Source organism: Gymnogyps californianus, chromosome 3 (genome assembly GCF_018139145.2).
Source record: "Gymnogyps californianus isolate 813 chromosome 3, ASM1813914v2, whole genome shotgun sequence".
In the NCBI taxonomy this organism is placed as follows: domain Eukaryota; kingdom Metazoa; phylum Chordata; class Aves; order Accipitriformes; family Cathartidae; genus Gymnogyps; species Gymnogyps californianus.
In genome coordinates this window covers 17,568,251-17,581,597 of record NC_059473.1, presented here as the reverse complement: position 1 = coordinate 17,581,597, position 13,347 = coordinate 17,568,251, and the positions used below count along the sequence as shown (strand labels likewise).

Sequence of the window (13,347 nt, the reverse complement as noted above, 5' to 3'; positions counted from 1 at the left end):
TAGCCTCACTCTACCCACTGCATTACTGTTACTAGAAATACTGAAAGAGGAAACAAAGAACCACTGAATTACTCCTCTCACTTTAAAGAGAAAAGTTAAATATGCACACATATGTATGAGTCTATTCTTAAAAGAAAAAGTAATTTAAAAAGTGATTGCTTATTTAATTTAAACCCCTAAGATCATTAAGTCTTTTACAGAGACTCTCACTAACAGAAATTTTACCTAGGTGGGGAGACTTTGCCAACTAGGTTCGGAGAAAGGGATACTTAAGAATTTTGTCTCCACGTACATGAAAAATATCTGATGAGGGGGGATGAAGAGGCATGCCTTGGGAGGAAATGTATTACTTATCTGTATTAATAAAAAAGGAGCAGTTTGACTTTTTTAACTGATCTACAAAACAAACACAAGCAGGATTTGTGGATATCAAGTTCTCAAATCTTGCTCTTCTGATCTCTCTCTCTTTGCCCCTTTCTCAAACCATATTTTGATTTCACAAACTAGAGGAATTAAAATTCATTTTCTGTACTAAATTCAGCCACTTCTGCAGTACTAAAGAATTTGGAGGAAAGACAAAATATGTATCCCAGAAATCTTACAAAAGAGAACTTAATCAGGCTCAAGTAGTTCCCCCAGCCACCATAACGCACACACAGTATCTATATTACTGAAAAATATAACCTTTCTGCCAACAGGACCCTACACACAAATATTAAGAAAAATCATAGTGAATGTTCAACACACAGTATATACACATAATTTTAGTGACTGGATCTACATCAAAACATCACAAAGATACTAAAACAGACCACTTCTTCAGTTTTTCTTGCTATTTAAAACTTGCTCATTAAACTTGCTCATTATGAAAGTGGTAATTATTTCCACCACTCAAGTGACAGAAACAGCTGAAAATTTCTGCCTTCCCTGGCCATTACAGTACTACTTCAACAGACTCTATCTGTTTGCTAATAGCGGTAGTCCAGAGGAATGCTGGAGGTCCAACCTTGCTGCTAAGAAAGAAACACTGGGGTGGCACCCAAAGCATATTTAGTCTGAAAATCACTGTGCCCAACTCACTAGGATTTTGGCATGCTCAGTGTTTCAGCTACGGTTCTTGATTTCACACGATTGTATAACATTTCTAAATCTTACACAAAAAAAATACATTGGCAGCTCATAGCACTCTTTGTCATTAAGTCCTGGTCGTTAAGATGACTGAAATAAATGAAACAAACTATGCAGTCAGTCTGTTGGGATTTACCCAAGAACATGGTAATGAATCCACTCTTACAGCATCAGTGGATGGCTGGTATTGCTTGGTAGGCCTTTCAAATAGAGAAGTTAAAAATCATGATTTTTCCATACACTACCTATTTTTAACTTCCACTGTATTAATCAGCATAAGAGCAACCCACAGCAGAGAGCACGCTCAAATCTTCAGTTTCTTGAAAAAGTTATCCAGAAAAACCATAGGCTGAAAAATTCATTAAGTAAATGTGAAAATAAAATTGTTTAAAATTGATTTTCCATTCTTCTTTTTCCCCACACTATCCACATTTTTACAAATAAGTTAACACTTCCTTTATACTCACTTTTTATTTTCAGCCCAATTATGGAAACTATAGCTAATAGCTATACTAATGCAAGAAGCCCCTAAAAGATAAAGTGCTTATTTCAACATTACCATGACCAATATATTTTCCTTTAAAATTACATATTAAGGTTATTTTGCCTATAAGTGAAAATCAGAATAATTTCACCTCTTCTTCTCTGGCATTTAAAAAAATAGGTTTAGATGAGACAGAGCTGTCAGAAAACATTATTTCCTGTTAACACTGTTAACATTAACAAGCTCAGATGTTCAAATGTTGCTTAGACAAAATGGGAAATCCAGCATCACATCGACATGTACTATGATGACTTTATCTTCAGAACAGAGCTTCATTAGACACCCACTGAACCTACTCAGGTATGCCTTTTTCAGTTACTTAAACCTTTTAAATAAAGGTAAAATTTGACAATGGCAAGCATCCATACTGATACTGTCAAGTGTATCAGCAGATTATTGATCACAAGCTGGTGATCAATGAGCAGCTGCTGCTAATAAATTTGGCAAGATATGAAAGGGTCTAAACTCATTACAGGCCACCTGAAGTCATTCAGCTATCACCGATTATCACAATCACACCCATTCTTCTAATCATCCAGACAGCAACAGTAGCCCAAAGCATTTATCTCCCTGCCTTCCTGCTGATGCTTAGCTAGCCAAACAACTGCACAACTTGGGTTGAAGCAGGTTCTCTCAACAACTATCTGAAGCATATGCCTTAGAGGCTCAATTACTATATGGCTTTGCAGAGAGTCAAAAATGGAGCCAGAGAGGAAGCTCCAAATGGATCTGAATAAAATGGTTCTTCTGTGATGGAAAATCCCCTCCTTATTTTCATATACTGCAACCACCCTAGACCTTCAGTCTTGCAACTTCCAAGGTCATAAAGGATGGAGCTCAGCTATCTCCTGTCCCTATTCATGATCCTGACTTGGGCAGTTGCAGTCAATATAGGTCAAAATGGAGCAAGTGAAATTCCAGAGTAAACTCTGGTTTATTTTGAGTAACTGATCTTCAATGACTGTTGAAGAAGGTGAAGGGGCGGAACCTTTCTGCCAAAAAAAAGATGGTCACAGATCTTACAATCTTCAGAGAAAGGTGAAGTGCTGTATCTTGCCAAAGACTAATATAACAATCATCTAAACAAAGTTCCTGTCCTTCCTCCTTCAAGACAGCAACAACTTAAGGAAACAGCAAACATTAATTTGAGCAGCTACTACACACAATGTAAATTGATGACCCAACAGCATTTGGGTCATCTTTCTGGTCTCTTGCTTTCCCAACAGTCAGGAAAGGCTTATTTAGCCAAAAAGCATCCATTTTGTCCTCAGCTCTTTGAAAAATGATTAAAATCGAAGTTTTCCTATGCTTCTGAGGCATAAAGTTTTCTCTAAAGGTATGCTGACAAACTTTCACAACCATTTATTTCTCAGAGGACTACAGCAAGTCACCAAGGCCTATGTCTTAAGAAGACTGAATTCCAAGTAAAGAAAAAAGTCACACTTTTCCACTCACTTTTCCAAGTACAAGAAGCTTGGGAACTGTAAATTTTACCCAATACCTCCTAAAAACTCTCATTGGCCAAATAAGAATGAAAAAAGGGGAGGAAGCTTTATTTATTTGTCATATACACATAGGATCAGTAGTGCAGTAATTAACTAACCAGATTCATCTGTGGGAGAAGGGGAAGTGAGGTAGATTCAAGAGGCAGTTCTGAGTTTCTCTTTGGGAGCTTTAGAAATTCAGTAAGGCAGCAAAGCCAGGGTGGCAATATCCGACTACTGAAAAGTCTTCTTCCATATGCATTTAAGTAGTATTTTAGATTTTTAATAATTATTGATGAACCAGACTGGATAACTATGTATTTACTGTTGCAAAATCGAATTTCAAATAAGAACTAAGCACTAAAAAGAAAATGAATTGTTTTACCTTTCACATCATTTCAGATCAAATTCAAGTGCCATTTGTGATCAATGGGAGTCTTTCAGCCAGCCAGGATTTCAGTGAGCTTTGAATCAGAACATCCAAAAGCATTATTGCAGTGTTAGAATGATTTTAATTACCAAGCATCTTCTGAAAGAACTCAAAGTAAAACATACTACTTTAAAAACAAGAAAAAAAAATATACCAAGATACTGTGGAATAAACAACTTCTTTGTGGTGTTTGCAAATGCACTAATAAAGCTTTCATAAGTTTTGCTAAAGAAAAACACACCTGGTAATTATAACATCTGACTGATTTTCAGGGTAGCATCTTTGTAGTATTCATTCCTTCAGCAAGGTATGGTCTCAAAAGAACAACAATACAGGAAACTGTGGCAAAGTCCTCATCTTACTGTTGTATAGATACACCCGAACTAGCTTGGGGACAGAAACTGCATTATTGTTTTAGCCAAGGCACACCAGCAGGTCTAACAATCTATGTGGAGAAGGGAGTGCCTTGAAAAAGCGTAATGAAAGAGGGTCAAGCTAACTCAAATTACCTTCCATTTGCCACAGGCTAAGAGCGTACACATGAACAATTACTGTGAATCAGATACCACAGATCAGCTGACATATGGTAACCTGTCATCCTACAATAACCTGTCCAAATACAAAGATAGCTTGAAATTTAGACTGGCTGTAGAGCTACAACTCACCCTTGTTCAGAAAGCAAGAGGCTAAACCCCTGAACCTCTGCTTCTAGATGTATAAGCTGAAAACAAGCAACAGAAGGGAGCCCACAAATCAGAGCCCTTAAGACAAACAGGCTGTTTCCAAACACTACAAACTGTGATTACCAAAAAGAAACAGTTACTGTAACACAACCTATTCAAGCTAACCAGTCCTTTGGTATAAAAGCATGCACACAGCGTGATGACCATGAGACTGCAAATTCAGCTCTTCTGCTGGTCTGGACAGTGGTTATTTAAAACAAGTGTAATAATTCCAAGTACAGTTGTTAATTTTACCTTGTAATGGCAATTCACAGTAGGACAAAAAAACAAGCTTTTGCTTCCCAACCTGATTCCCAGGAGTGCTTGTTTCTCTATGCTGTGTTTGTGAGCTAAGAACTAAAGAGTTCTCTGGAACATAAGGACTATCCTTCCAGTGGCCTACAGCTAGAATAACCCACATGTACTCTTACTGTTCACCCTCAGTATTTTCCCAGCCCAAGAGCAATGTCTGGTAAGAGGTTTAGTTAGTTTTTAAAATCAGTTTTCACTAATAATTGCAAAAACCATCACCAAATAAACAACCCTAATACAAACACCTACCAAGCTCAATGAAGTCAAGCAGGACAGAAAAACTGAGGAAAAACTTTATATACTCTATTACCACTAGACTGGCACTCACATGGTAGAGCTATACAGCTGAATCAGTTTTTTGGACCACAGAACCCGTTGTGCAAGAAGATAAACACTACTGTTATTTTGATATTGGAATACCAGTAATATCCGGTACGTACTGGAATGATATTTCTATACACTTTTGCTGAATAAACTAAGCAGAATCAAGAAAATATAACTGCTTATCAGAAACAAATCTAGGAGCCTCAGCAACAACATTTTAGGCAAAAAACAACTATGCAGCAGTTCCAGCTCCTAGAACAAAGCAGTGCCTGAACTCTCACATTTAAGACACCAGGAGGGACCTGACGAACCTGGCAATGGAGTGGAAACTGCAGGTTTCTGTTACAACGAACAGTAGGTTTCATTGTATGTATCATAGCACATATCATAGAACAGAGCCACAGCGGCATTTCAACAGCTCCTCTCAAACGGACAGGACCATCGCCAGTCACTGTGCAAGGCTCTAGTCTCACACGACAGCTAAACTGATCTGACGGTTAGCTGTGAGGATGAGGGGCAGTCCCACTTCCTTCCTCCCACTCCCAACTGTGTACCTGATGACCACTTCTCTTACTCACCAAACTCTGCAGTTAGTTCAAAGAGCTAAACCAGCAGATAACTATTCAGGGCGTTCTGGAGGCTTAGTTTCCGTGGTGATCTGGTTCCGGAAGCTTCAGGTGCCAATACAAGGCAGGGGATAAGAACATAGGGCTAGAAGCAGGAACAATGGGATGACCCCTTCCTCTAGCGACCAGGCTCTAAAATTACTTAGTTACCTTGCCAAAATGCAACTAAAGGAAGCATCTCAGAGAAGAGCACAAAAAATAGCCCCTAAAAGCCTGCTGAAAGAACTGTATGTTTTACAGGTGTTCATTTGTTGCTTGTCCGTGTCCTCCCAGCTTCTACGTATGGATGAACAACAACATTTTAAGAATAGGCAGCAGTATAACCAGCAAAACTTAATTATTGAGAAGAACCACAATAACCACCATGCAAGTTATCTTTCAAGAAGCATTCCAGATTGAGAGATTTTAATCACCTCAAAAAAAGTTCACTAAACTTTCTAATAGGAAGTACTATTTAAATGATAGATTTCTCTAGTGTCTTCTTTACTTTAGAATCTACATCTAGGTCTTGCTCTCCTCTTTTACAAGAATTTAAAAGTCTTTTTTAAAAGTAGCAATATATTATAAAAGCAGAATTTTGATACATGTTCTGGAATTTCACTGTACATTTTAGTTTGCTTTCTTCCTCCCCAACCCCAAGTTCATCAAGAACTGAAGAACTCAGACTAAAATCCTAGGCTATATTAGATACTACAGTTTGGTACCATGAACAATAATAAAAATCACCAAGTATGCTTCCCCTCCTATTCCAAGGCTGAACAGAGAAACACCGCACAAGCAAGAAACAAACAGAAGTACTTAACAACCAGAAAACATGAGAGAATTAGGTAACAACAAAGTCAACTGAACAAACCTTTTATTTTCTCAATTCCTGTTAGTTCAGTCATGTTTTCCTCTCTTCTTTGCTTTTATTGTCCACACATTGCACAGTTCTGATTTACTTTTCCTACACCATCTGTTATAATATATAAGGCTAAATATATTTAATCAGCACAATTTAGAAATCTTAGAGAAGCACACTACCTCCTCTTCCTAGCAGACCAAACAGTTCACAGCCACAAGCTGTAAGAGGAAGTTTAAGTGCTGCCACAGGTGACCCATGTTACAATACACCTGATCCATACTCACTCCCCTTACAGAAGTGATCCAGACCACAGGGTGGGCCAAAGGAATTGTCCTCGCTGCAGTGGCAGCCCCCTCTGGCTGCCACCTGGCCTCCCCAATGACACCACTGTGCATGTGCAGAGTAAGTGTGCTTAACGTGCCAAGTAAACACACGCACACAGCAGTCACTCTGCACAGGCACTGCAAATTCAGCACTTGCTAGGCACACCAGATTTACCATGCTGGTGAGGAAACTGCCGAAGTAAAGCAAGCTGCAAGCCTGACATTCCCAGGCAGCTGCTGGGCTGACAAAGCATTCACAGTGCTCCAATTCTATGCATATACATTAAATCCTCCATATCCAGTGCACATAATGTTTATTATGCTTAATGCCCTGCACACGTGCAGTAAAAGCCTCACACACGTTGGACAGCTTTGGTCTACTCCATAATTGTGATTCTCCCAGGAAGCACCAGAGCAGGAGGTGGGCACAGAGCATAACCTTCCCCCAAAGCAGAAAGACATCAAATAGACCGATGTAGGAGACTTAATTACCTCTTTACTTAAACCATTGGACTCAAAGTTTTTGTAACAGAGGAACTAAATAAAAAAAGATTTGGTATTTCTGGGAAACTATAACAGATGTTAATAGTCTTATGAATGACCAAAATATACCAAAACTATGGGCAATGAACATTAGTGTGTATACCAGGAACAAATGCACTTGATTTTGATCTCTCCAAATCAGACAGAAAGCTTTAGCATAAATTTAGGCACTTGTCCTACATGAAGGACAACAGAGGTACCCAGACACTCCTTTGTACTCGTGATGCAGAATCAAGGCTTTGGGAAACAGAAATCGTACTTGAAGTACCAAGTTTATAGATTCTAAACTTTTATCTATAAGGTAGACTTCGGAAACTTTCCATTGCAGAAACAAGGATTACATATCCATATGTAAATATATCTCTTCCCAGCCTAGGACTCTCTTTTAGGGAATATGGAAAAGACTGAATTAGATTTCTTTCCACCTGGAGCAACTGATGCCTGACTTCTTGACTGCTTGCCATAAGGGATGATCCTACAAAAACTGAAACCAATTTAGTTATTTTGATGCAAGTCTGGGCATTTGCTTCAGAATAAGAGTCATTTAATTCAGTTACTGTTACAGCCCAGCACACACCAATATAAGCCTTTTGGTGCATATATTAAAAAAAAAAATAAAAAAACTCACGCACATGCTTACACACATGCACTTGAAATAGGGCCAAATAAAGACTCCTTAACTTTCCTGAGATATTTATCTCAACATTACAAAATTCAAGCTTTGTGAGCAAGAAATCTACTGGAGCTTAGTTTCTACATGTTTGTGTCTTAACACAGCCTAACCTACTCCTTCTCCCAGTACTTCAAGCCCTCATGTCCCCTACACAGACAAATGACTAATTCAATTACCTTGTGTGCTGACAGGCCAGCTGGTTGCTACTTCTTGGCATGGCTAGAGAGGGTAAGTTATAAATGTCTTTCCCTCATTGTCTTCCTCCTCTGCCCAGCCAATTATTTCCACAAAACTTAAGAACTTCACACCCCTTTGTCAAATCTGGTTGAAATGAGCTAACAAGTTCAGAAGTTGCAGAGTGACAGACAGACAGACTGTATGGGTGTATAAGTCTTGTTTTCTTTGGAAAATAGATTGGGAGGAGGGGGGGAAGCAAACTTGCAAGGTAGGTTTACAGGCTATATGTATTAAATATGCCCCAACTCCAAAAGTATTGACCCAGCTTAACCCAATCTAAATCAGTCCCACCACACCCACAGGCATTCAGCGTTACCCCTTCCCTTGTACGGGCACTTGTGCCAAAAATCAACCTGGGGGGAAAAAAAAAAGCAGTTAGCGTTTGGCGCAGGCAGCTCCGGAGCCAGCTCATGGCCTTGTCACATGGACACCGCTACCACGTAAAAAGAACGCGCAGGATTGTGGCAGACACAGCTGCCATGGTGCTACACATTTGGTACTTAACAGTATAGAGGATCCAATCCTAAAAGCACTTAATACTGGACATAAAGCTCAGAACCTCATTAGTACCATATCCAGTCATGTGCTGATATTATAAAGAAGCACATATACACTCATGTAGTTACTATTTTGAGAAGAACAGAAACAAGAAAAAAAATTCATGTGATAGCTCTAAGGTTGACAGTTTTAGCTCCATCCTGGACAAGATTTTTTTTTTTTTTTTAAATAATTGTCTAACCTTGTCTTCCTCCTAAAACTGTAGCCAAACCTATATCCTCATGGGAAAAAAAATAGCACTATAAGCAAACACAGGAATATTTAAACACAGACATCACCCAGTCCAGATTTCCTTTTGGTTAGACCATTGTCCTAAAGAAAATGAAAGGACCCATCTATTCTGTATCCTTCATGCAGAATTCCAAAACCACAGAATAAACCACTGGCAACCCCACCAGTGACTGGGGAGAGACCAGGAGGGAGAAGGTAAAACAGAAGTAGCATAGTGTAGCCAGAGTGGCTAATTTAGATGGAGGGAGGTGTGAACAGCAGAACATAAGGCAAAACATCTTGGGAAGTATATCCTGATGACATCTTATCTTGGCTGTACAACACAGTGAGTTTGGGGGAGAAAAATTTTTTATCTGCAATCATTTATGATCTCCCTTCCCACTAATCACAATACAGGTACACCATCATTGTTTATCAATGTATAATGTAGATAGCATGATTATGCATTCATTAGATCTATTCATACTACATATATGAAACACATTAAAATAGGAATCGCTTCACAGTATAAATCACAGCTTTGTATGATTTTTAAACCCTTACAAGGAACCTTTGATGGAGGATTTTTATAAAACCATTTTTTCCCCTAGTGATCTATTTATTAATAAGAGGAGTCATAACTTGATTTTTACCCAGTGGTGAAAATGTAACAGCTGTTACACGGTTGCAAAACACTGTCTACTTATGCAGCATTAAATAATAAATAAAGCTCAAGACCTAGTACACATTTTACTAAGCAATCTACTTTAATGATATGAAACAACAAGAAGTTCCAAAGATTAACTATGTGCTACATTATCAACTCTGTTCCATGACATTTGTACTTATCAGTACTGTGCTGTAATATGGAGGAAAGAAATTAACGACAACAAAGAATAATTTTCATTTAATCACAGCTGCACTCACATTGTCTAATAACAATTTTTTAAAACAAATTTAAATCTGAGTTTAATAGAAACCCTTTCCTAGTAACATACACTGCTTCTTTTGTACAGTCTTTTTTAAGATGACCTACATTGCTTGGGACTAAATGTGAAAAAAGTCACCACTGACTTGTGTGGTATAGTCTAACCCTAGTATACATATCTTATAATTTAGAAGCATTATTCATCATCCTTTACAGTAACAGCCCTGTACAAAGCAATCAAACTCACAGGTAAAACTAGCATTAGCTTCCACAGATAGTGGATCAGACCTTGCAAGTTCTGAGATAAGAACAGGAACTGCACTACAGACACCCCAAATGTAGGTATCACACTAATAACAAAAGACCTTAATGCTGTTGATACATTTTTGGGCAAGTCAGACCTAGTGCAACTGACCTTCAAAAATGCCAGGAAAAAGCTAGCAGTGATCCATATGGAACAGCAATTTCAGCAAACCGTGGAACTTGATTTTGTTACAATTTTATCACCACTGAGTGGTAAACAGCAATGAACAATGTAAAAAAAATAAAATTAGGTGAATGTAGAGTTCCACAAAACGTCAGAGTAATACGAATAAATTGCAGCCTCATATTTTAACAGAAAAAGTTTCTGCCTGTATCTTTAGCAAATTAATAACATAGGAACAGTTTGAGACAGGCAATCCAATGTAAAACTGAATAATCACAGCATTTAATCCATAAGCACACCTTTCCGGATGCCTTTACAAGTTATATTTTCATCTGTTTAAAAGAAAAAGTAAACTGTGGGGTTGAAAAATTCTATATTCTGCATATGGAACATTGATGATGAAAATCCTCAGTGCATGTCATTGAGAGGAGGAAGTTCTTTTCGTTGTTTTTGGGGTTTTTTTAAATGTCAGTATACCAGAGAAGTCATTTTAATTATATAATTACTGAAGATTTTGGAAGGTTTACACAAGACCCATAATTGGGCATAAGACATCACATCCTCTGGTTATATACACAGCAATCTGGTCTGGGTAACATTCTTTGCTCTGACCAATGTGTGCGCGGGGGGGCGGGGGAAGGAAGGGGAGGGAGGGGAGGGGGGAGGAATGAAGAATTAAAAATACTTCCTCAGATTAAATTTTCTTTACTTCATTTACTTAGAATGTTTTGATTGCATAAAACGCACTGAAATATTTATCACGATGCATCTCCGTAGTTAAAATACCTTGTTCTCGATGTGATATCCTAGATACTCAAACAAAAGACATTCAGATGACAATGAAGGCTTTTTTTTTTATTTTAAAAAGACATTTGTACATCTAAAACTGCACCACAGATCAGTCTCCTTTATCATGCCAGAGTTGTGACAGCCAATGCATAAAAAATTAAAATCCAATCCACCAGATAAGACATGCAAAATGTCTCCTCCAATCCCACCCCCATCTCGCCTTCAAAAAAAAAAAAAAAAACCCAACCCTGCACATACGGAGCACACGCACACTCGCACCCCCAAGAGCCATCATTGGGGCGACAGTGCCAGGGCTGAGGGACCGCCAGCCTCTCGCCCCCACACCCCCTCCCCCGTACCCCAGCACTAGCGACCGCGCTCCGGGCTCCATTAGGGGAGGAATCCCACCTCGCCGCTTCCTCATCCCCTCAGACAATGGTGCTTTCCCCCATTAGCTCCAAATTGTCAACATTTTTACGCTAGGCCCCGGCCCCACCGGCGCGGGCGGACCCGCCGGGCAGGGCTGAGGCGCGGGGGGCCGGAGCCCCCCTTCCGTTCCGGCCGGCTCGGGGCCGCCGGGTGCCGCGGCGGGGGCGGGCGGGGGGAGAGGGGGGCGGTGTGGCTGAGGTAAATAAATGGCCGATCGGCCGCGGCCCGCGCCCCCCCGCCGGGCGCTGTAACCGAAGCCCGGGCGCCGAACTGCGCAGCAAACATTGCGCGGCGCGGCGGGCCGCGGAGGCTCGGCGAGACCCGGGCCGCCGCCCCCGGACACCATTTCGCCGACGGCGGCGGGGAAGGTGTCGGCGCAAGTTGCCCAGCACCGGCGCCCCCTCCTCCCCCCCCCCGCAGCCCCCCGGGCGCCGCTCCCCCCGCGCCCCGCGGCTCCTCGCGTCACCTCTCCCCTCCGCCGGCCCGGGGGCCCAGCCCGCCGCTCGCTGGGGGGAGGCACCGGCTCCCACGGGCGAAGGCGGCTCGCCTTCCCGCAGCCCCCGGGGACGGGGCGGGGGGTTCGGGGTGGGGGGGGGTTCGCCGCGTTCCGTCCCAACGGGCCGGCGGCGATCGGCTCCCCCCTCCCCAGCGGGCGTGGGAGCGCGGCCGGGGAAGGGGCCGAGCCCCCGCCTCCCTCCCGCTCGGCGGCAGGGCCCAGCGGCCCCGAGTCGGGGCAGAGCCCAAGCCAAACAAAGCGCGGCCTGAGCGGGAGCCAAGGGTGAAGCAGCCTGGGCTTTTCCTGCCGGTGCCCGGCCGGGCGCGGCGGGGCCCAGCGCCGCCGGCGAACCCCGCGCAGGCCCCCGCTCGGCGCGGCGGCGCCTGGCTTACCCCGATCCCCGGCGGCGGCGGCGGCGTTGTTCCTCTCCTGCTGCTGCTGCACCGGGCGCGGCCTGGACACTCGCCTGGGTCTCCTGTTGGCGGCTCGGACCGAGTTCATTTGCCGACTCGTGTGGGTGGCGGGAGGGGAGGGGGGAATCCTCCGGCAACCGGTGCCTCGTCGGGGAGGGGGGGAAGGAGGGAGCCCCGGGGCGGCCGCCTCGCAGCAGCGGGCAGCAGGGAAGGAGGGGGGATCTCCAGGTGGGGGTCCCGCCGCCGCTGCCGCCTCCTCGCCGGCTCGCTCGAGAGGCAGAGGAGCCGCCGGCCGCTGGCTCTCCCGAGCGCTGGCTGTGGGGGACGTTCGCGCCGCGGCCCCCCTCCCCGGCCCCCCCGAAAATCCCTCTCTTAAAGGAGCCCCGCGGTCCTGCCCGTCTCAAGCCCGTCGCTGCTCCGTGGCAGGAGGAGCCATTGACACTGCCAGAGACACACACTCGCGCGGAGGCAGTCGCTGGCGGCCGCGCTCCGCCAATCGCCGCCTCCCACACAGCCGGCCGGCGGCGGCGCGGCCAATCCCCGCGCCGCTTCTATGGGGCGCGGGGTGGGGAGGGGCGGGCTAAACGGCGCGGCGCGGGGTGGGGTGGCGGAGCAGGATATAAGGGTCGGGGTGGCGGTTGCGCGGGGGGGCGGCGGTTGCGGGGGGGCAGGGTCGCGCGGCGCGGCGCGGGGCTGGGCTGGGCGGTGCGAGCGGCAATGGCGGGGCCGAGGCGCAGGCCCGGTAGTGGCGAGCGCCGCCGCCGCCGCGGCGTGAGGAGAGGGCGCGGGAGCCGGGCCTGGTAGGGCTGCGCTGCGCTGCCCCGTCCCACCGGATCCGCCTGAGGCCTATGGGCCAGGGAGGGGGCGGGCCGGCCGGCGGCGGGAGCGGCCTCTGTGAGGGTAGCCC

General features: G+C 44.0%; 1 protein-coding gene across 4 annotated transcripts in view; it reads right to left on the bottom strand.

Moving 5' to 3' along the window:
* Positions 1 to 12,684, bottom strand: part of FBXO11 (F-box protein 11) — a 78,462-nt gene extending 65,778 nt beyond the window's left edge. For 2 of the 4 annotated variants that reach the window (XM_050895073.1, XM_050895074.1), the window contains exon 1: positions 12,420 to 12,684. In XM_050895073.1, coding sequence (XP_050751030.1) covers positions 12,420 to 12,528 — 109 coding nt within the window. In that variant the 5' untranslated portion in view covers positions 12,529 to 12,684. Of the gene's footprint in view, positions 1 to 3,541; positions 3,551 to 6,423; positions 6,566 to 12,419 lie in introns of those variants that run through there. The other 2 variants (XM_050895075.1, XM_050895077.1) reach the window with 2 other exon arrangements.
* Positions 12,685 to 13,347: the final 663 nt, after the last annotated feature.